This window comes from Melopsittacus undulatus, chromosome 10 (assembly GCF_012275295.1).
Source record: "Melopsittacus undulatus isolate bMelUnd1 chromosome 10, bMelUnd1.mat.Z, whole genome shotgun sequence".
Classification (NCBI taxonomy): Eukaryota; Metazoa; Chordata; class Aves; order Psittaciformes; family Psittaculidae; genus Melopsittacus; species Melopsittacus undulatus.
The window spans coordinates 2229488-2252221 of record NC_047536.1 but is presented as its reverse complement, the minus strand read 5'-3'; the positions used below and the strand labels follow the sequence as shown (position 1 = coordinate 2252221).

Sequence of the window (22734 nt, the reverse complement as noted above, 5' to 3'; positions counted from 1 at the left end):
ATGCAGAACACTTCAGTAATCACCAGGGGGTTTCATCTCCGCTTTGTAGTGTTGCCTAAGCTGAAACTAGTGCTGCTTTTTGTTTTTAGTGGATGAAAAACTAGGCCTATTTAAAAGTTACATATAACCTGTCAATTTGTTATACTCTGTTTCTTTGTTTCTTGGGTTCTGATATTCCCTAAGACAGCAAAAATTGAAGTCATTTCTGACAATGGTGTAGCTACTGCTGTTTCCCAGTGGTGAGATATTGAGATGTCACATCTGTCAGCTATTTTTGCAGGAAATGAAGTTTAGCCTTAAATAAACTCAAAAGGAAAACTCTAGTTTATGTTACAAATATTCCCCTTGTATCTGCAGTTTCACAAATGACCATGGGAATGAATTCTAGGCATAAATGAAAGAGGGGAGCTACTTCATGGCTGTACCATGCAATAACAAACCAGTTTAATGTCATCAGTGCAGACAAAGGAAAAAATACTACTCTGAATATTGAATAAAACCCACATTCATCCCTGAGTTTTGGAAGCAGCAGTAGGGCTTTGGAAGTGTACTAGGGCTTAAAGTCAACCATGAAAAGTAAGAATGAACTTGTTCTGTTCTAAAGCCTGAATTGCAGTATACACAAGTCATATGTGAAAGTGTTGTCATTCTTTGCATTCCCCAGCCCAAAGCCTCCAGCAGCAGCTCAGCAGTTCAGCTGTGGCTGCTGTGACAAACCTAATGATGCTTTGCTTGGCTGCCAAACTCTGCATTTCAGTAGGCAAGAAGAATGGCACAAAGCTGCTCTTCATTTGCAAAGAAAGCAAACTCACCTTGAAAGTACACAATGGTGTAAGACACCAGTGAAACACACTGGTCTCTGATTCCTGGGTAGCTGTAAAATGGTTGCAGCTATAGCTGCATCCACACACATATTGTAATGAAGAAACTGCTTATCAAGAGGTCACAGGAGATAAGTCAAAAAGCTTTGACTTTTTGTATGATAACATCCTGTTTAGGCCATCAGCTGCCTGGAATACATTATCTTTTCCCTGAAATGTAGTTTATCAGATATAAAGGTGGAAATGTGTGAGGAATTAGCAGTTGGTATTTATTTAGCCTTACCTGTCAGCTACCACAATAGAGGGATAAAAAGCTACACTAAAATGGGTGATGTTCAGAGTGTAATTGAACAACCAAAGTGAATAATGCCATTTCAGCAGAAAACAGCTGGTTCTAGTTCAGCTTTCTGGACAAAACAGTGGGTACCCTCATCAAATATGATTTGGGTTTCTATTTATTTAAATAATGGTGCTTCAGTATTTGAGATGCACTGCTATAAAGGCAGCAGTTTCTTGTGTTAACCAACTGAAAATCAGTTCAGATCTTGAATATGTGTAAGAACGGTGGAGAGAGGAAGGATGAGGCTTATATAAAATATCCCTTCTCTTCTTTCCTGACATTTCAGCCATCATTCTTAATTAACAAACTGATTTCTATCAAGGAGTTTATCCTTCATTGTCACACCATGGAATTCAGCTGAAGAAATCAGTGTAATGTTTTGACAAAGCAGAAAGATGAGATTGGCATTACAGAGAAACATTGAGTATGGATAAGAAATGAAGTCAAAGCACAATGCATGTCTCTTACTGTCATTGAAGTGTACAGTTTGAAATACCTCTGGTAACTTCGAAGTGGGGAAGGTCTGGGGAAGCTGACCAGCAGTAAGGCCTTGGCTGACATGGAACAGCACACAGCTGTTCTTCCTTCTGAATGACCACTGTCAAGGCACTTTTGGCTTTTAAGTACACTTTAGTAAGGGGTTTTACAAAGCCCAGTACAGATCATAAAATGACTGTAAAATAAATACTTTCTTGATGTATTTACAGGCAAAGTCTCCCAGCTTGAACATAAATGTAGAGAAACCTGAAATTTAAATTATGCTGAGGCTTGAGCTAGATGTTATTTTTCCAATAAAATTCAGTACCTGATTCAGCTGAAAGGAAAGATGAAGGAATAATATAATAGATGCTCTTATTTTACATGGTGGTTTTGTACATGAAGCTCCCCTGGGATGATATTTAGTTTTTCCTGTATTGGTTACTAAAGAGTGATAGAGAGAATCACATGTGAAAGGAACTCTTTCCTTGGTCTGTTTTTGGCAGAGGAAATGATGCTTCATGTTTGTTGGTCACCTCAGTCTGCTGGTGCACAGGAAGGCACTTGTGTAACACTTCTCACTTGAGAATACATTCACAGATTTACATAGGAATGGGGTATTTCTCACCTATATAGGTATGTGTTCCTTGTCATGTGCTGGAGAACCCACTTGCTGAGACAGGTGATGACTTTGTCAAGGTTGCAAAAGTATATTTAGGGTGGAGCCAATAGATTATTCCAGGAAATGCAGTGTTCAATGCTGATTTTTAACCCCTAGATGAGATTTGTCCATCTTTCTGACTGCAAGAGGCACTTTTGGGTTTTCTGCCATTTTCTATAGTTGTGTTTGATAGTTTTTACATACAAAATTGGATTCCTTATTCTAGAGTTTCCAATCCAGTAGGTGTTTCTGGTCAACGCAACTTAGACTTGCCTCTCACTTGGAAGCTAGTGAGGCCAGCAAGACCCAGGGTGGCAGCTTGCAGACTAAATACCATTTTCTTTTTGGAGTTATATTTCAGTAGTAGAGAATTAGTAGTTTTTTACTTTGTTCTGCTGATGCTTGCAATGTCAAGTTAGAGCACTGTGCACTGAAGGGCAGGAGGTGCTTCTTCTTCAAAGTATACATTTTGGAGACAGTTCTGCACAACTTCTTCACTTGTGGTCTGGATTTGACTGGAGATGATGGATATAAAACTGAAGTCCAGGATGGCAACAGAAGTCCCCATTGCTGGTTGAGTTACATCCATTTACTTTGAGGCATTATGCTACCATACTCTGATAGTCTTTATAGTAACTGCATGTCTGGATCAAAAAGTTTTTGCTTCCTTTTTACATGGAAGAAAGGCATAATAGTGAGCCTCAAAGGGGAAAAAGGCCTGTAATCATTTAGGTTGAAGTGCTCTTTAATTCAAATGGTGTGCTACTTAGAGAATTTGATAAGAAGGATTAGAATTGGAAAAGAAAGTCATTTTTTAAAGCAAAGCTATTACAGGCTTCATTACTTTATTTATATGTTCTCCAAAATCACATGAATGAAGGGAAAAAAGGAGAGAAAAAAATACTGGCTCCGGTTCAGAATGTCAATTACTACTTTTTTAATCCTCTTTTCGCAATTTATTTGACATCTTGAACAGTAGCCAAAAAAGCTATTATAACTATAAACCATATTCATTGGTATAAATCTCATTAAGTTGAGCAATTTAATTAAGGTATTGACATGCTTAATTGATACGTGCAAGGAGAGACCATTTTCATACCTCATTTCCATACTCCTTTGCTTTTAAAAAACCTAGCTCCGTAAAAATGTTATAGATCCAGCTAAGCCCTGTCATCCCAAAGGAGCACTTGCTACCATTTACCTTGATTTAGAGCCAACTACTCTTCTAAGTGGAGCTCCATTAAATGGATCTGATGTATGCCTGACTCAAACATGCGTCAGCTTCTCTTATGATCAATAGTGGAATATTTATATTAATAAAGCCCCAAGTTAATTAAATAAAATAGTCTTCTGGGTAAACTTAAGATACTAGGGGATGGACAGAGGATCAATATATTCTGCCATTTGAACATTAACTATGTGCTCTGAAATTTTATGGTGTCTTAGCAAAGATGCTTGCAGTGTGGAAGCCTCAGATGCACAGGAAGCTCCTAAGCAAGGAAGGTCCTTGCTTAGGGTTAGAGAAAACCCAAGAAACAAATGAACTTGGATCTGTTTGGCTCCTGTGACTTCCCTTCTACAAAAACACTGTAAATCCTTTCTTTTGGAATGGGGCTGGACACAGTCACGTAGGTATTTTCTCAGTGGACTGGACTATTTCAGCCTTGCCAGAGGAACGTATTTGAGAAACATGCCAAGTAAGGGTTTATCCATGTTAATGAAGGGTCATAGGTGACTTGCTTGGGTTTTGAAGAAAATGCCCTAAGGAAATGTTAAAGATTCCCTTTAGATCCAATTGGCCCCTTCTAACATGTCCAGTTGTAGTGTACTGTGTCAGCCAAAAGGACATTGTTCTTCTGCCTTTTCCTGCAGCCGCTCCCTGAGCACAGGGACAAGTGGGGAAGCACACAGGGGCCACGATGCCATACCCCATGCCCCTGCTGAAAACCTCTCAGAGAGAGCTGGGAGGGACATTTCCACATCAGTAGGTGGCTTTTGACCACTGTGGAAACCTATCCATGTAATCCTAAGTCTTGGTCACAGGTTCACATTGCTATTTTGCTTTGATAAGCAAACTCTGTTATCCTGGTGGCATTGATGTTATTTCTATAACATGCAGGTGGCCTTTGAAGGAAGCAAGTTCCCTCAGGGACCATTGCAATGCACTGATACTGCTTCATCCTACCTTTTATCTACATTTTAAGGCTTCAGTACAATAAAGTGAAAAATGTTTCCATAAGCTACACTGCTGCTAGAGAAGAATGTCTGATGTTGATAACTAAGGGATGTTTGCAAGGTAAAGAAAATCGTACATGTTGCTATGTCTTTAGTAAGAAGCACTCCATGGCATTGCTAAAACTACTGATACCTCTGGTCCAAAGGCAGCAGTTGTGTGCCAAAGCCCTCAACAAAGGTGGAGTGTGAAGCACTCCTGCTCACAGGCTTTGCGGACTGCCACTGGGCTCCTTCCTGCTCCCCTCTCATGCTTCTCGGGGTTGTTTTAAAGGTGATGAGTTAAAACTGAGGGAATTAGAGCATATTCATTTGTGTCTTCTCATTTTTACCCGCTCAGATGTGCTAGGCTGAGCAGCAGTCACCGCTGAGAGTGCAGTGATTGTTGAATGTCTCATGAGATAACCTGGGGTCAGGATCTGAATGGCAGATGTCAATGAGACCATTCACTGCTGACTTCTCTGTGAGAGATGCTGTCTGCCATACGAACTTCACAATCACCCTGTAAACCCCCAGGGAGGTAGCATATGGATTGATGTATAGAACTTACTGAAACAATCAGTAGCAGTAGTCCTGGGCTATTTCAGGAAAATGGCACTGTTTTCTTGTGATATATGATTTTGACCCAGTGGAAAAGCTGAAGTCTCCTGTCTCAGAGTGAATTTTGTCTTCCAGTAGCCAGTATCAGCCTTTCAGTATTTATTGAAAGTCCTTGATTTTGTTTCCATTTCTGTATTAATATAGACTCTTCTAATTAGTGTGTTTAATACTTCCAAATGTGCTTCATACAGAGAGAAATATACTTTGGCTCTTGTGTAGTATTAGTAACCAAAGCATGTATGTTACATGTGAAAATTCAAACTATTTAATGGATGTAAAACTATACATCTGCAGTATTACAGTCCTTGGTAAAGTGTTGCTAATGCATCCCAACCCTACCATTTAGGATTTGTTTTGCCTTTCTTCTTTCATATCATTCTTACGTTCTATGATTTAGAAAGACTGAACAAAGAGTGCAAGCTAGAAACAGCATTGGAACCATCTGTGTTACAGTTGTATATAGTCTATGTCAGAATCATACACATTTAACAGGGTGGGATAGGTTTAATTAGGAAACCACTTTCTGGGTTAGACACAGTCTCCCAGTATTTAGAGTTGCCTTTCCAGAAATTTACTGTTCAAAGCAAGGGAGGGTGATTGTATCTGAGCTGGGATAAAACAAGATTCCACCAGGAATTACTTTCTGGGACCAAACAAAAACCTCTGTGTGTGGAATTGCGAGGCAGAAATTGTTGTGTTTTGGGGTTTCTTCTTTTGACTGACTCTTAGTTCCTGCTTCTTGATTGTTGGTTTTCTGTACTTCCATCTGGAAGCAATGATGTGAATAAATAATATCAGCATGTAAACTTTCCAAGCTTTATAATGAAGTTAAATCTGGGGGGGCTTTGATAAGATAGAACTATCTGTGCCATGTACATATGCCACCCCCTTGGCTAATTGTTTGAACAGACGTGTCCTAATGAAAGAAACTTTAGGGACGATTTGAAGTGTTACTGTCAGGTGTAGTTTCTCCTGGAGACTGATGTATCTATAGTGGCTTTAGAGAAAGTCATCATCATTCCCAGGAGTGATGAAACCAAATCACTCTGGAATTTCATGTTCTTTGATTTGGGAGTGCTTCGACAATGAAACAGCAATGTGTAGGCTTCCTGTTGGTTCCCTTTGGAGCCTGTTGTGCAGGAGGCCCTCCTCCCTCTCCCCACTCAGCTTAATTTGATTTTCCAAGCTGACATTGTCAATCTGAACTGCAGCAACATGCTTGATAGTGAGTCAGGGGAAAGCCGGGCTCATTTTTGGAAGTGGCTTTATGCAAAGAAAGCCTCGTGCAGCTCACTGAAGCAAGGCATTCACTGATGAATCAGAGCAGTGCCCTTGTTTCCTTGTCGGCTTCAGGAATAAAGCTCACAATGCACCACAAGAATCCCTGAGAGTTACTGTAAACAGTTCACACATGCCCACATCTCCCTATGAGGATTTTGTTTGTTTGGGGATAAAACATGAATTTGTTTTCAAGTTGGAATCTGGAGGGTTTCATAATATGGTATTTGGTTGGCTTTAGGGTGTATAACTCAGCTTGGATCTTATTCAGGCCAGGCTTGTTTGTAGGGGTTAGGGCAATGAAGTCCTGGGGAGAATGTTACTTCTTGTGAATTGTCTTAATTTTAGCTTAGTCTTCAATGAAGTTTTAGCTCCTTGGGAACTGATCTGCCAAAGCATTCAAATAACAAAACACCCAATAGGCTGAGTTCCTTTTTACATTTATGTATGTTGCTTTTGTTCTATCAGTATACTTCATTTTTATTTTCTGTATTTAAAACACCTATATTCTCTTTCAATGCCTTTTTCTAAGGTGCAGTACTATAGAATGATAAACTGTCTGTCCATGGAGTGGGATGCATGAAAGTGCTTTGCCTACACGGATAGTCATTGAAAAGAAGAAACTATTTGGTTATGCTTCAGTAAATCTTTTCCTGTACGTGTGGATAAGTAGCAGAATGAAGCTTGTAGGTATCAGTCAGCTGTAATAGTCAGGGTGGACCTGCTCTGAAGTAATTGAATCGCTTGTGGGTTTGTGGAACCTACCCTAAAAATGAGCAGCCAGCATTACTGAAACACTTGCATCTGGCATGAATATCCCCAATAGCATTAACTACTTTGTGGTATTACATCGTGGTCTAATAAATCTAGATGTCATACCCACATAGAAAAGTGAATTAAGGTTACAAAGCAGGCTGAAGTGTTTCACAGGGGCTTTCAGGGATGAAACCATTTGTAGCTGGAGAAGTACACAAAGGTGAAGTTGAGTAAGAAAAATAGAAGGTAGGATATTATAAAGGAAAGAAGGGACAAGATGCATGAAACTCTTTTGTGCTTTGTCTGGGGCTTCGGTACCCAGTATAAACTGCTCAATATTACTGCAATAGGTCCAATATTGTAATTTTGTAAAACTACTATTGCAGCTAAAGCAATAGCATTCCCCTCTTACCTTGGTACATGGTTTACCTCAGAATAATAGTCTCTTGATAACCCAGGATTAGCTAGAAACAGAATGTTGTTTTTCTCACTGCAGTGCATTCAGGCAATTTGCAATTCACTTCTACCTCACTAGGATAAATGGGATGTCAATGTAGTTGTTTTTACTATCCGTGGATCCTGTATAATTTTTATGACTTTTATATAGCCACAAAAATGCCCGCAGTAATTGTGCAAGCAAATTAAATCATTGGCCTCTTTCAGGAGAACTGTGTAACAAATAAAGCCCAGATCCTTACCATGCAATTTGTACTTACTCCTATGAAAATAGTCTGTTTTCATAGCAAAGTACAGGGTCACAGCCTGAATGGAATAAATACTATTACAACCATCGTTCTCATTCTGTGATGTCATGGTTGGGTACACAACAATATCACTGATCAGGGATGTGTTTTTCTGAATATATCAATAAAGTGCAAAAACTTCTTTACTCTAAAAATACTTAACAAAGGCAGAATGAGGTCAGGATACATCACTATAGAGCAATTCTTCCTCCAGCTCCTCATCAGTTGTCCAGTGATGGTGCAGATTATTAGCTCTTGTTTTATACTTTACGATTTCACGTATGTATCTCCTAACGTAAAGACTCCTCATATTGTTTTAAAAAGATATAGCAAATAAACTCAATAAAGTGCAAATATCTTTTTCCTCAGTGATGAGGCTGGGCTTAAATAGGGGCTCGGTTTGGCTCTGTGGATTTCAGAGGAAAGTAATAGTGCCTGCTGGCTTTTAGAATCTGAAGATGCATAAGCTTTCTTTCCAGTACAGCTCAACACAGAGAATTAGAAAGCAGACATGTTAACAGTATGAAACTTGTTGGTTTTGGGGTTTTTTTTACATTAACTTAAAATACAGGAGCCTCCACCTAGCTGAATTTCTAGCTTAGAAAGTATTAACATTAATAGCAGCAGGAGAGCTTTTGGAATTCAAACCAAATACCCACCAAAATGGAAAATGATGGGAAGAATCATTTCTTGCCACTTGTGTCAGTAATTCTACCTCTTTGAGATGTATGTTATTCCTACTAAATCATATCAGCACCTCTGTATTGTAATCTCACTTGCTCAGAGAAAAGTGGAATAGAAATGCATGGGTAGAATTTGGCATTGAGTAAGAGCATCACACTGGGGGCACTTCGTTTATCAGTAATCTTATTGCAGATGTATAGCAGTACAGGATAATTCCACAGGAGAAGATTTTCCTATCAAAATGAAACTCTTAACTATATTGTCAGAACTGTGCATTCTGTTTCTCTGCTGGCATGCCAATCTTACCCCATGCAGTAAGAACCCAAGAGAATGACTATCTGACTATTTCTGTCTGCTTTTGCACAGCCCATATCACTGGCGTATCTCAATAGTTCAAACAGGTTTTTACATGTGCTGGCTCTAACTCACATGATGCTGAGGTGCCTGCAACCCTTTCCTGTCCCAGACATGGATGGCATCTGTTCAGGCATGTAATCTCAGATCTTTTCTGTTTTGAAGGGTACCCTGAATATTAGTGGAATACCTAATTACGTGACTTTCAGGGTGGTGGGTTTTTTGGCTCTTCCCACAAAACGGCACATTGATATCATTCTCTAAAGCACTAAAATCTACATTAAATCCTCCTAACAAAGAAGCTTTATTGTAGTTTATTAGTCAGAAGCTTTATCTTATTTCTAGACAGGTGCTTCTCTGCAAGGGTTTTCTCTGTGTCTGCTGTCAGTTAGTTTCCAGTTCCTGCTCCTGGATAGATCCACAGCTGAATGTAAAGGAACTGGGGTAAAATGTGATTTCTGTGTATATGTTTCAAAAGACAAACCAGATGCTGCTTTCTAAAATAACTCAGATCTGTCTCAAGATGGGTGGTTTTAACAGAAGAGTCTCCTAAGTCCTGTCCAGTCCCTCTTGCCTCGACATTTTGGAAATGGCAGGAGGAGCAAGGAAGAACTGTAAAAGCCATAAAGACAAATGTTGCTTTTCATTGGTCATTGACACATGGATGATTTTTACTGTTCATTTCAAATAATATGAGAATATTTTCTTATGTTGTAAGAGATACTCTGGTAGTTTGACTTGTGTTCTGGCTCTGGTGGGTGCAGGGGGGCCAGGTCTGTAGCACTGTGCCTGATGTAGTGAAGCTAAGTGGATTTTTGTTCATTTGTAGTGATAAGAAACTGTTAGAAACTTCTTATGAATTGCACCTAAGTGTGTATCCTCTGTTCTTTCAAATGATTAGAAAGACTTCACCATGTACTGAGTGATCCCTGTGGTTGTGTCAGGACAGAAGTCATCAGTCCATAAAGTCAGTTCAGGTCAGATCCCTTAGAGGGTCTTCATTAACAGACGGATATTAATTTGGCCTTGGACAACGTGAAAGATGATGCTAAAATAATTACCTATTGCTGAGATCCTTTTCCTCTTTGATTGTTTAGTGAACACCCTAAACTCAGCTCTGTTCAGTATCCTTCAGAGTGAAGGAATGTGTCTGTCTCGGGTTAATCAGAATGTGTGAAGCTTTGACTAAATGTTGAAGTCTGCAAGTACAGGGTTAGCATCTATCACCTCACAGTAAACCCAGATCAACAAAGGAAATGTGGTGTTTATCTTCTGCAAGCTTAGCAGCAGTACTTGTGCAGTGGTGTGTGACTGTGTGAAAGCAGCGAGGACTGCTTTAATTGGCATTTTTGAGCTAAATTCCCTCCCTTAAAACAAACAAACCAAACCAAAACGAGGAGAAGGTTCTCAGAAACCCACCTGTGTTGTATTTGCACAAACACAATCACCTTGCGTGGTTGTGGGTACAAAACATCTGCGGGGTCTGCTTTTGTTTTGCAGAACTCAGATGCTGTCAACATCTGTCCTATTACAGGAGGAGCAGGAAGAGATCTTTTCCTTTTAGGATATCAGCAGTGATGCCAAAATTCCACAGAATAGTGCAATATATCATAGAATCATAGAATAGTTAGGATTGGAAAGGAACTCAAGATCATCTAGTTCCAACCCCCCTACCATGGGCAGGGACACCTCACACTAAACCATAGCACCCAAGGCTTCATCCAACCTGGTCTTGAACACTGCCAGGGATCGTTCTTCAGTTCTTGCCTTGTCGCGCATCAGCAACAAGACTTACCCATTTTTCCTTTCAGAGAGCTAGAACTGCTGCTGTGTGGTAAATGCCATCTTTTACACTGAACCTAAGAAAGGGATAAGTCAGCTTCCCTGAGCGTGAGGTCCTTCCTGAGTATGGAGTTGCTGACACGAGTCTCACACATGCCACAGCTTGTTCTTATTGCTGTCCTAGTGAGCCCATTTGGTCAGTGCTTTTCCCACTGGAAGATAATAAATATCTTCAATTTATCTTCTGTGTTTGTAAGGCTCAAAGTTACCAAATTGTCCTCAGCAGTTATTTGCTAATCCATCTGTAGAATGGGAAAAACACTAATATTGACCAGTTTTGGACTAGGAAAATAGCTTACAGATAAGAATAGTGTTTAGCTGTTGAAAATGTTAAATATAGATTTTGACTATTAAAAAAGGCCACCTAATTTTGGCAAGGCAGGGAAAATTCTTCTGTTGTTTGCTGTAAGTGGGATGCTAGCTCAATGTGGTATGAGGCCATTTTAAAAGATGTGGTTGAATATATTTAGAAAGTCTGTTTTGATCTGATTTCAATGTCTGTATCCTTGAGCTTGTGTGTACTGGCAGTTATGCCTTGGATATATTTACCACACAAGTAATTTAGTTCCATTTCTTGCATACCTCAAGCATGGTGATTGCTCTCTTGGCTCTCTCTTAACACAGGTTTAAGGCACAGCAGCCTTTGCAAGTGCATGCTTATGGCAGAGAGGGATTTCCATCCCTCTGCACTGGTTCTGGGGAGTGAGTGGCTGGAACTACCTGGGAGGATGTGACCAGGTTAACTGTAATATTGCTCACTTCTTTGATGGGGCATTCTATCGATGGGCAGGAAGATACTGTAGCAGTTGGAAGGGCATATGTGCTGCAGCTGTTCTGCTGCTGGTTTTACCATCCTGGTTATGCCACTCTTGAGGTTAAGCAGGGTTTGAGGCATTGCAGGTTGTTGTGGACTGGAATAGAAAGTCCAAGGCACAACAAAGCTTCCTTGCGAATGTTATAAGAAAAAGACACTGTGGATATTAATATTCTGTGCTGGAATTGTTACAGATATATTTGAGTAAACTTTTCCCCCCCTATGGATTTCCTTAGTCCTTCTACCTCTTTTCACGTTACCCCATTTTGTCTTGCAAATTCCTCCTTTAGTAGCTGTTGCTCCCTGTGCCTGCCCTCTGGCTGCAGATGTTACCTTCCCTGCAGCTCTTTCTCTACGAAAACCTGCCTTGTATCATTCCTGACATCACTGACTGGCTTATCTTTTATTATGTGTTACTTAGAGATACCTATTCTGTTCAGATTACACTCTCTAATTTTCTCTCATCTGTTACTCTTTAACTCCTTAATTGTGTTATTTAATTCAGTAAAACATTGTGGGAGAGAGTTTATGTGTAACATGCTGTACAAATTAAAGCTAATTCTAATGAGACAAATTGCAGTGACCAAATTAGGTCAAGTATGTGACCTTTGGCAGAGTAGTTCAGTCTGGGTTTAGTGCACTTGTAAAGAAATGTTGGGTTGAAGAATAGTCTCTAACCTTTAGTAGTGCACAAAACCTCAAGAACTTTTTACTTTATTTTGGTAAATGCATAAGCCTGTAATGTTTTTAACCCAGAAATGCTGTTTGCTAGAAGAATGTGAACAAGCTACCAACATGGATTAGCTAATGCTCATTTGTCTCAGGTGCACATTCTGTAGCAGGAGTGAGGTTGGCAGGCAAAGTACTTCGTAGCATTAGTGACAACGGGCACTTAACATCCTCATTCATACCTTTCCATTAGGTTTATTGTACAAAGCAAGAAAACAACATGAACTCTTCAGTATTACTGTGTTGGGAAGAGGTGATGGGAAACCATAGTTATTTTGCACTCTCAAGCCCCAGATGCAATTGAATCAACTAGTATTTGTCTTAGGGGTTTGTATCAGCTGCTACAGAGAGAGTGGGGCTTCTCCTTATTCCATGAAGCAGTTGGATTGTGGATAAGGTAAAATGTGCTTGAAGGAATCAGGTTAATTATTCTGGATTGTTCCTTAATTTTAGCTGAACACAGGTTCCATGTGCTAATGCTTAACTCTGTGGGTTTGCAGTTTTATTATGGGATCCACATAAAATATACTGGGAAAGATACATGTTAGGCTGTGAAGCATTGGCTCTTGATGACTAGTTCTGTAAGGTTTTGCATTACCCTTTTTAGACATTAAAGGCACGTCTGGTTCTTTACTGGCTACCACTGAAAGGTGATCTCTCTTTTAGCCCATTTGAGCAGGAGAAGTGATAAAGCCAGGAGAGTTCAACTATAAGAAATACTTCTTAACCAAGATGCTTTCTGAGCCGTTCTTTGCTTAAAAAGAGTCTTTTTGAGTTTCAGAATCTACCAAAAGAGATCGGGAAAAGAACTGGTAAATGCTCAGAGGGTCTTTTTGGGTTTGAAAAAGGAGACAACCCTCAGCAGTATGCTCTCAGTTGTTTTCATGTAATACATCTTATTTTCAGTAGCACTGTAACTTTGTAAGTTGTATTAAAGTAGCTGTTTGTAATGTTTTAGGTCTATGGTTCAAATGAAGACTCATATTTTAGGAATGCTCACAGGGTCTGTGTTCCAATTAATGGATTTAGGTTCTGCCACTGGCAAAATACAAACCCAAGTCTTTGTGTATTTGGCTGCTGTGTTAGATGAAATTTCCCTTAGGATGCAGTAAGCAGCGTTAAAGCAGGAAGCTAAACCCAGCACTATAGCGAAGGCTGCAGAGGCACTTTGAAAGCGTCAGCAGTTTTGGGTGGGTTTCTTTTCCTTTCCAACCCTTTTATCAGTAATGCTCTTGCAATTCACATTTGAAGATCAGACAAACAGTATTAGACTTGCAGAGGGAGTTAATCTGTGTCCAAAGCATTTTAGCTAAGTTAAAATAAAACCTAGAACAATCTATTGACCTGTGCCAGCTCTTGTTTGAGGCTGGGTTAGACTAACGTGGGGTCTGCTGTGCTGCAAGGGCATGTGGGCCACAGCTGCTGGCTTCTGCTAGCTCCTGCATCTCTGATCTATGCAAACCTGAAGTCCAAGTTCTTCAATGACTCTGTGGCTTCGTTTCCCCATCTCTGAAATAAGAGTGCTGTTTCCTTAGGGGTGTTCACCACACACTGCTGGCTGTGGAAGCTGTTGGTCAAACATATCCAGTATCATCACTTGCTGTGCTTTCCCCCCAGTTAGTTCCTCTGTGATCTGCTGCCAAGGCTTTTGGAGCTCCTTTCCATCAGGTGGGACCCTTGTGTGAAGAAAGCAGGAGGACACTGCAAAAGAAGACTGCATTTTCTGGAGGCTGTGCCTCGTTGCAGAATCTCTGTACCATTTGCAATGCTTTGGAGCCGTGTGGCAGATTGAATGGGATGAAACTTGCCTGTTTTCATCAAAAAACCCCAGGAAGAATAATTTAATCTAGAAACATTTGTGTAGCTCCAAGTGTCTGGTTTATCAGGATGCAAATGCATATGTTGTCATTGTTGGGCTTGCTGCTTTCTGTACAGAAGGACCTTTGTGAAGGAGGGTGCAGCTGGCAAAGTGGCATGTTTGTACTTAGGTCGCGTGCTTTTGGTCAGGTCTCCAACATCACCTCCTAGAGTGAGGGGTTTGGGAAGTGTGTGTTTCCCGAAAGCTGGAATTTCACATTTCCTCTTTAGGATCCACCATGAACCCAGGCACTGAACAGATCTTCCATTACAGAAACAGATGGCTTGAAACCTCTGACTACGAGATAGGAAATGTCCTACTAATCATAATGTATTTTTCTTGAGATCAGTGGTGTGTTTTTTCTTGACTGCCACAATTGATTTTCTTCCCTGTATATTTTTTAGGGTTTTATTTTAGCCTCACCTTAATTTTATCTGGTTTTCTGCAGTTAACAGCTAATATTTATTTTACATACTTTCAGTGAGAGCCTTCCATTATGTTACGAGAAGTAGGGAATGAAAAGCTAGAACCTGAAGACAAACTGTGTAGACAGGTTGATGTTAGAGCCGTCTGCTCCAGTTGTGAATGCACAGGTTGAGTCTGGTTGCTGTTTGCTTGCCTATGAAAGATGCTTGACAAAAGCCTGGCACGGTGGTAGCAAGCAGAGCTGAGCACTCTTGCTGACGACCTCAGAAAGGGATGATCAGAACTGTGAGGAGGCAGTTACGGGAAATGCAGTGATGTTTGTCAGCAGTCTTCCACACTACGTCACTGAGGTGTCAGTTCCTCAAACCACTGGGGATGTTTATGGAATCAAGCCATGATCCTGAACGTTCAGAGAGGCAGTTCTGTCAGCCAGAGGAGAGTGCCTAAATGGGAAATAACATTCATGCAGTTTACAAGAAGATTGTAATAGAAAATAGATTAATTTCTTCCTGTCACCTTTTTTTTGCCTGACTGCTAGAGCTGAAAGACAAAGCACAAAGCAAAATGGGAATTAGCCTTTTTAGACCACAATAATATTAGGAAAAAACATACTTGAAAACCTAATTAATTTTTAAACCTGATCTGAAATAATGCACAATAAAATGCCAGACAAATACAACTGTTTTATTTAATCACACAATTCTGCTTTGATCACACAATTGTACCTTTTGAAGCCAGTTTTGTTCTGCTTTGCGTATTTCTTGCTTTCCGACCTTACTAGTTTTTGCTTTGTTGAGCCGTTTAGTCAGGGTTTTACCACTGGCTGTGGCTCTGCTGTGCCTCACTGTCACACCAGAGAGACTCCCTGTCATGAAACTGCTCTTCAACATAAGACTTCCTTTTTATAGGTCTAAAATACACTTTACTTGTGACTCTTCTCTGTCCGGGTTGCCTGATCATTTGTCTGGGTTGAAGGTCTGCTTTCAAAGAACTAACATTTTGTTGCTGGCAGAAGAAAGGGGAGGTGAAGCAAGGGTCACAGTGTGGATCAGTGTTAAACAAATTGTGAAGGTTGCAAAGAATGTTAATGTGCCTTGAGAAAGGGACTTGTATCCAGCAGCACTTTTGTGTTTGCAATAGTCTGAATGGACAATTGTGGCCTCTTTGAGAATTTGGTGTATGTAGACTGCCTGACTGGTCTAAATTGAATTAGTCTCATGACAAGGACATAGTCCCCTTTTTTTCTCTATCTGCCTGATGGAAAGCAGAAGAAAGCCCTGTGTGACACGTCTTGACCTGCAGTGTCAGTGTGGGCTTTTGTGACAGGCTCTGATTTCTGGCCTCTCATTTGATAAAGCTAATTTGGTGGGGACTAGAAAGGAGCCTTGCTGCAACACCAAATGTACTTACAGAAAAGAGTATCTGGGGTGAGTACAGGTGACTGTCATTCAGTTTAATAGTCATTAGGAAGACAGAGTTTCTTTTTGAGAATGGGGCAAAGTCTTGGGCTGGTATAACATAGGAAGACAGTCACACCAAGTGATGCACTGTAATGTCCTGCACTGTGGTACTGCCTTTATTTGTCCTTTTGTCCAGCAATCTCTGTGCCTTCCATTTGCTGCATTTGCTTGTTTCTTGTTTATCTCTCCCAGTTTCCTCCCTTCCTTTCATGTTCTTGCACTTCTCTCTTCCCCCACTTTGTACCTCAGACTGGAGTGAAATCGTTCCCTCTTTTCCATGCTGACAGGGCACCAGCAAAGAAATCATTGTGAATACTGCTTTTCCTTAGCCTGAAATCATTCCAGCTTTCTGATTTTGTGCCTGTTTCCCTCCCATTCCTGATGCCCTCCTTCCTGCCTCCATGGGCACTGCGAGAGGGTTGTGAGCTTGGGATATTCCAGGGGAAATATTTATAGTGCATCAAAAGAAAAAGCAACTGAATGCAGGTTGTGTAACAGAAAACTGTAGCTTGCAGTGCTGTACCTCATGCTCTACCTGCGCTCATAATGCAGATGTAGTGATTTCAATTGAAATACCTTAAAATGTTTTGAATACTAGAAGGGTATTTGAATTGCTGCTGTTGTGGGGCTTGGAGGGCTTTTTTGGTTGGTTTTGTTTAGCCAAGGTTAAGAATTGTCCTTCCCAATGACACACAATGCAGTGGGTTTTTCATGCAGTGGATCGAGATCTTTTCACTGTGGACACACAAACTCCTAAGAGAACAATTGTCATGTTTTTCCTGACTCTTAATTTCACATAAGGGCTGTAATCTGAGCAGGGGCAGCCGGGGTTTTGCAATCAATGTACAAACAGGAGCATGGTGAGAAGATTACATTTCCACTACAGGGTTGCAATTCCAAGGCTTAAGGTTTGGCTGCAGGTACTCTGGCAGCAGCTCATGGCATGGTGCCAGTGTCATGACCACAAGTGATGTGTTCTGGAAGTTCTGTCATTTGTATCACGAATTCTGGTGGTTTCTTTTGGACAATGATTTCAGCTCATGCCACAGAGCTCTGGAGGAGATAATTGAGAACGTGTGGTGTAACAAATCCAGAAACATCTCCTTGCCAAGCTTGTGTATGTGCCTTTATTTAGAGTTGAGACATTGGTTCTCTTTGTTAATACAATGCTTTTTTTTCTCTTCCCTTATTCAGAGACCTGAGTGAAAACCAGATAAAAGGAATCCCTAGAAAGGCCTTTCGAGGAATCGTTGATGTGAAGAATCTGTAAGTGACAACTTCATTACTAGTTGTAGTGAAAACCATTCTCCCTAGGTTACATCTGGCTGTTACTATTTGTTTGAGTACCACATGTTTATTAGCTCTTTGCAACACAAAAGGGAGCTGTGGACCCTGCTGTGTGCAGCAGGTTGTCATCAAGGGCCTCACATGCCTATTTGGGATGCATGTGCATTGTGCAACACACTTGGGGAAGCTTTTGCAAAGGAAAAAGTACCATTAAAGGCTTTTCCACTCCCTGCAGTGTTGTTCTGCAAAATGCATTGAAATCATGGTCCAAGTCTTGATGCAAAATCTGCATAAGGAGAGAACTGGTAGAGTCAGAAATCAAATCACTTAGATGGAATTTTATGTCCCAGCACTTGGGTGGGAAGTGAGCCTGGCAAAATGTGGCACGCAGTCACAGTAGCTGTGTGCATGCTCTGACAGTCTGTAGCTCAAAGTAAAGTAACTTTAAAGAGTCATTAAAAAGATAAAACCAGCTTTTGCAGTTTGTGCTAATGAATGAATCTGAACTAGCAGTTTCCTGTAACCTACAGTCTGATATATGTGTAGGTAACGCCTTCCAGCTCTGCATTTCAGAACTGCAAGAGGTTCTGACGTGTTACATACCAGAAATGTACTTCTGCGCATACCCATGCACCAACACATCACTGGCATCATTAGAGTCAACACAAGGTGAACTGGAAAAGGAAATAACAGCCCACAAGTTGGCAAAGAGTCAGGGTTTCAGAACCACTTCAGAGCCATTAGTATTGGCACTGCATGACCACGCCACACACCTGGAATCTGCTATCCCCAACATGTTCCATGTTGTAAGCATAGCAAAAACAGTGTGGATTTTTTATTGTTTATTGAATAGAAGAATCAGCTTAAAGGAGATGTAAAAAGAAGCACTTTTCTACAAACCCTCTTGCAACATACCTGTGCTCTGTTTTCACTTCTTGCCCCAGTGAACAACCTCTTTTGCATCCAGACTAGATTTGTTTTCCCTACAGACAGCATGGAAACTGTTAGGGGCAGTCAAGAGGAGTCAGAGCATGACCACATCTGCACCCAAGGGCAAAGCCCTATCTTGTACTTTCTCTGGTGATGCTGTGTTGCAGGGAATATCACATCACTGGGGTTTGTACTGCAAAAGACCAAAGCAGGACTTCTCCTAGGCTGGAAAACACAGACATAGGAGCAATACTGTGCTGTGCCACCCTGTGCTCTCTGAGACAGAACATGTATAATGTCCTGTAACACTTACAGCTATTCTGCAGGCATTCAGCAAGCTAAACCTGTATTTCTTCAGTGGTTTGCTACTTACTTCATGAATAGTCAACAAAAGACTTTACCTGTTCAGGTATAAGGGCTTTTTTTACCTGAAAATGTCATCCTAAGAAAGCACATCTTAAGAAGCCAATTACTGTTGAGCCTGTACTCTAATGTTCCTCTTTGGTGGAGGAGCATCAGAGGACCTGTGTGAGCAGGTCTGCTATTTAACACATAGGAAAATACTGTAGAATATAGTTTATAGTGGGAAGAAGTTTCTGTATTTCAGACAAAGCTGTTGCTTTTTATCATGCTAGCAGGAGCTTTACTTACATTATGTAATCTAGAGCAGTGATAGATGGTGTTTTGTTCGGAAAATCCAACTTCCCAGTATAACTCAATTGCCTACCTTCATTTAAAATAGCAAAGTTTGCATTCAGAGTCCATTTCACCTCTGGTGAGCTGTCAGATAAATCAGTGTTCTTTAATTTATGCACCCAATCTCAGTGCAGAAGGAACCAGGGTCTCCCCTTTACATAAGCTAATATCAAGGGATGGATGGAGTACTTACAGAAGCTCGATAAATGTGGGGTTTTCTTTACAAAAAGCAGTAACTGTCAAGTTAGGCAGTATCCATTGTTTTGCTGTAGAAGTCACAGTATCAAAAGTACTTCCCTGTAGTGACTGTTTCTGTCTTTTAGGAATACTGAAATCATCACAGAATCATAGAATAGTTCTGGTTGGAAATGACCTCTGGAGGTCACCTAGTCCAGCCTCCGGCTCAGCAGCAGCACAGAGCTTAGTGTCTAATGAGTAGATTTGCTGATGGGAGCCTCAAGTACTGATTGTTTAGATAAACATCAGGAGAAGGAGATGTTTCGCTCAGATCTATAGGTGTTCTTTATGCGCAGTGGGTGAACTGTGTGCCCAGGGTGAGTCATTGGCTCAGGTGACTTGCTTCCAGACACAGACTAGTGGCCTATGAGTTGCTGAGAAGAATGTGAGCCAACTTGCTGCTGGAAGCACATTAAAATGTCTGCAGCAGTAGCTATAGGGGTGTGATACAAGTTGAACCAAGTTCATGTTTAAAGCTCTTAAAGCTTTAAGCAGTAAGCTTAAACCTGCCAATTCCCATTCTCAGTCTAGACTTGGCAGCCAAATTGCTCCCTTCTGAGTCACAGAAATGACCATGCCAACAGGCACGAGTGTTGAAGCACCTAGAGGAGGAGGATGAGTTTGTGCCTGTCAGTACATTCAGCTGCTCCAGCACCTGCAGTGCCAGTCGCCTGATGACTCTGACACATGTGCTAACATGAGAGCAGCAGGGTTGGCCGTTTCTATGGTTATCACTTTGCAGATTTATTGTGGTGTCTCAGAGTTCTTTCACCTTCTAAAGCATGTTTTTGAGGGATTCTGGAGTCTTTTAGGCAGAAGATATGAAGTCACATATTCTCCCACACACCCCAAACCTTTCCAGATATCTTTAAAATTCATATGGGGACAGGGTGGAATGGAATTGTCTGTTTTCCTACCTTGGCATTTAACATGGCTAAATGTTCTTCTAGTTTCTACATAAAGTGTCCAAATGTTCAGAGAAAAATAGCTGTAGATATTATAATAGGGACACAGCAAGTTCTAGAACATGCAAAAGTCTCCAGAATGATGCTGTGTTTAGCAGCAGCTTGGAAAGTTTCCCTCGGGGAAAAAACAAGCAGTTGATACAGTAGACCAAGCTAGGGCATAAACATCTTTTGGATGTAGCCTATGAAATACGCAGCCTAAGGGTTCAATGTAAATTCCTGTGGGTGCCATTTGGAAACCCTGGGAGCGCTGCCCTCTCACGGTAAGAGCACAATGTGGCAGCTCTGTCCAGGTGGGATGTACTGGTGGAAAAGAGAGGTGCTGAGGTGCTGCTGCATGTGCCAAGCCAGGGAGTCTTTGGTGATGGCCCTCAAGCACCAGGGCTGCAGCAGTGCCTTGGTACGGAGAAGGTCTTGGTCACTGAAAAAAAGGAATATTGATAGGAAAGAAGTGTTATAAAAAGCAATGTTTCAGGTTATTTCCCACCATGCAAAAAGCATGTTTTAAATGGTTTTAAATGGTAAAATTGTTTTCAATGGTAAAACCTTTCTATCTTTTGTCCCTCTTTAGCAGCGCAGTCAGCTCAGGAAAACGGGCTCGCATAAGGGCTGTGCTATAAAGAAGAGGTTGTAAATGTCAGGGAGGCCAGTGCAAACCCAGAGCAGAGGCTAGCAAGATGAGGTTTCAAAACTCCCAAGTGAGGGAAATTTTGTTATATGAATTATTTTTCTATGGAGTGTTTTCTGCTGTTTGACTATAAAACCAAAGGAAGAACCTGCAAAAGAAGGAGTTAGGAAGTCTGTTTATAACTAAAATATAGGAATGATTATACAGCTTTTAGGAAGTATCATTAGCAGATAATGTCCATTAGCAATAATGAACTTCTATGGGAATTTGATGTAAACTGACACTTTGAATGTATTGTAGAATAGATGCAGAAATACTGTTCAGGAGGCCTAAAAGAGTTGAACAAGAAAGGGCAGGCGAGGGCCAGCTTGCAGTACACACCTGTATTCAATTTCTGTTACTTATTACTCAGACACCAGGAAATGTTTTTTGCAGGAATCTAGCCCCAAGTAAGCACATTCATTTAAAGAATTAAAGTCTATGGATTTGGGTCTTGTTGAGCTTTGGGCTAACTCAGCACTGTCAGCCCTGGCCTTCCATCATCAAAATATATAGGGCTGCTTCTTGGATTTCTGCACGTTTGCCCTGCTTATATCACATCTTGGCATTCAAATGAGTGTTTCCCTGATGAGGCATTCCTGTAGTTCATGTTGAATTAGCCAGATTCCCAGATAGGAACATGCAAAAGCTGACTCAGATCAAGATCCTATAACAGCAGCAACCGTTCTTTCAAGGTGTTGCTTGTGGTTATTGGCTGTATGCTCCTAGCTCTTCCTCTCTCTGTGCTCTCTTCAGGACTATGAAGCCTGATCATAACCAGCCCAACTTCATGGGGGTCACAAAGCATTGTAGGTATGTGATTCTTTGAGGTATGATGATATCAGAGCCTGTTGTGCTTGCAGACATTGTTTCTCCATAAGAAATGCAAAGGGCAGATTTCAAAGTATTACCCTTCTGGCAAGTGTCCTTTTACCATTTCTTGACAGTTTATTCCTTTGCCTTGCAGCATTGCAGTAAGGAAATCAATAGCCCGAGACTTACCACCAAGCAGAAACTAAAATGGTCAGATTTTGGTTGTTGTTTCTCTAAGCCTTTACCCCTTTGTCACCCATTCCCATCTTGCACCTTTCAGACTGAAGGAAAGCTACTTCTGTAAGCAGTGAGGTGTAAATGTACATCTTGCATATATCAGAGTGCACAGATTGGTGCTGGTATCTGTGTCAGTGCAGCATCCGTGATCCACATCCAGGAGCGTGTGCTGGTGGCAGGGCTGGGTGTTAAGAACTGGCCTGTGTCCATACTGTAGGGTTCACGTGCTGCTGTGTATGAGCTCTTTGACATCAGCATCTCCCAGGCAAGGAAACTGAGGGGAAACCATGAATACATGTGCAGTGCACAGGAGAACAGAGGGGCAGCTAACCAGACAGTGTGTACACCCTGTTTGAGCCCCACATTGAGCTAGAGCCACGTGAAATCACAGTTACTGCTGTTTCTATGGGAAGTTGCTGCCATTCCTTGCTCTTGATTCACTGGAACTCACTTCTGTGCATATTCGGCTTCTGCCTTTTTCCTTTTGGAGGCTTTGACTATAAGAGAGAATTCTGTAGTGCTGGGATTCAGAAAAAACCCACGAGCTAACAGGTTCATCTGTCATGATAATACAGGCTCATTGCATTTCTGTCTAAATATTTCTCTGTGGCATGTAAGATAATAGCTCATATTACTAGACCTGCAAGCTGCTTTTCTGGCGTCTTGGGGCCACTTAGGAAATTGTGGGTAATATCCTTCTTTATAGCCCTAAAGATTTCTTTGGAGGAAGAAAGTAAGCATTTAGATGGCTTTAAAAAATGCAGCACATATGTAACATTTAACACTTCTGGAAGTCAGTGCACATTTATTTTCCTAGTGGCTGCATT

General features: G+C 41.0%; 1 protein-coding gene across 2 annotated transcripts in view; it reads left to right on the top strand.

The window, feature by feature from the left end:
• Positions 1–22734, top strand: part of SLIT3 (slit guidance ligand 3) — a 499607-nt gene that overhangs the window by 238421 nt on the left and 238452 nt on the right. For both annotated transcript variants that reach the window (XM_034066703.1, XM_034066702.1), the window contains exon 6: positions 17270–17341. In XM_034066703.1, the coding sequence (XP_033922594.1) occupies positions 17270–17341 (72 nt within the window). The remainder of the gene's footprint in view (positions 1–17269; positions 17342–22734) is intronic.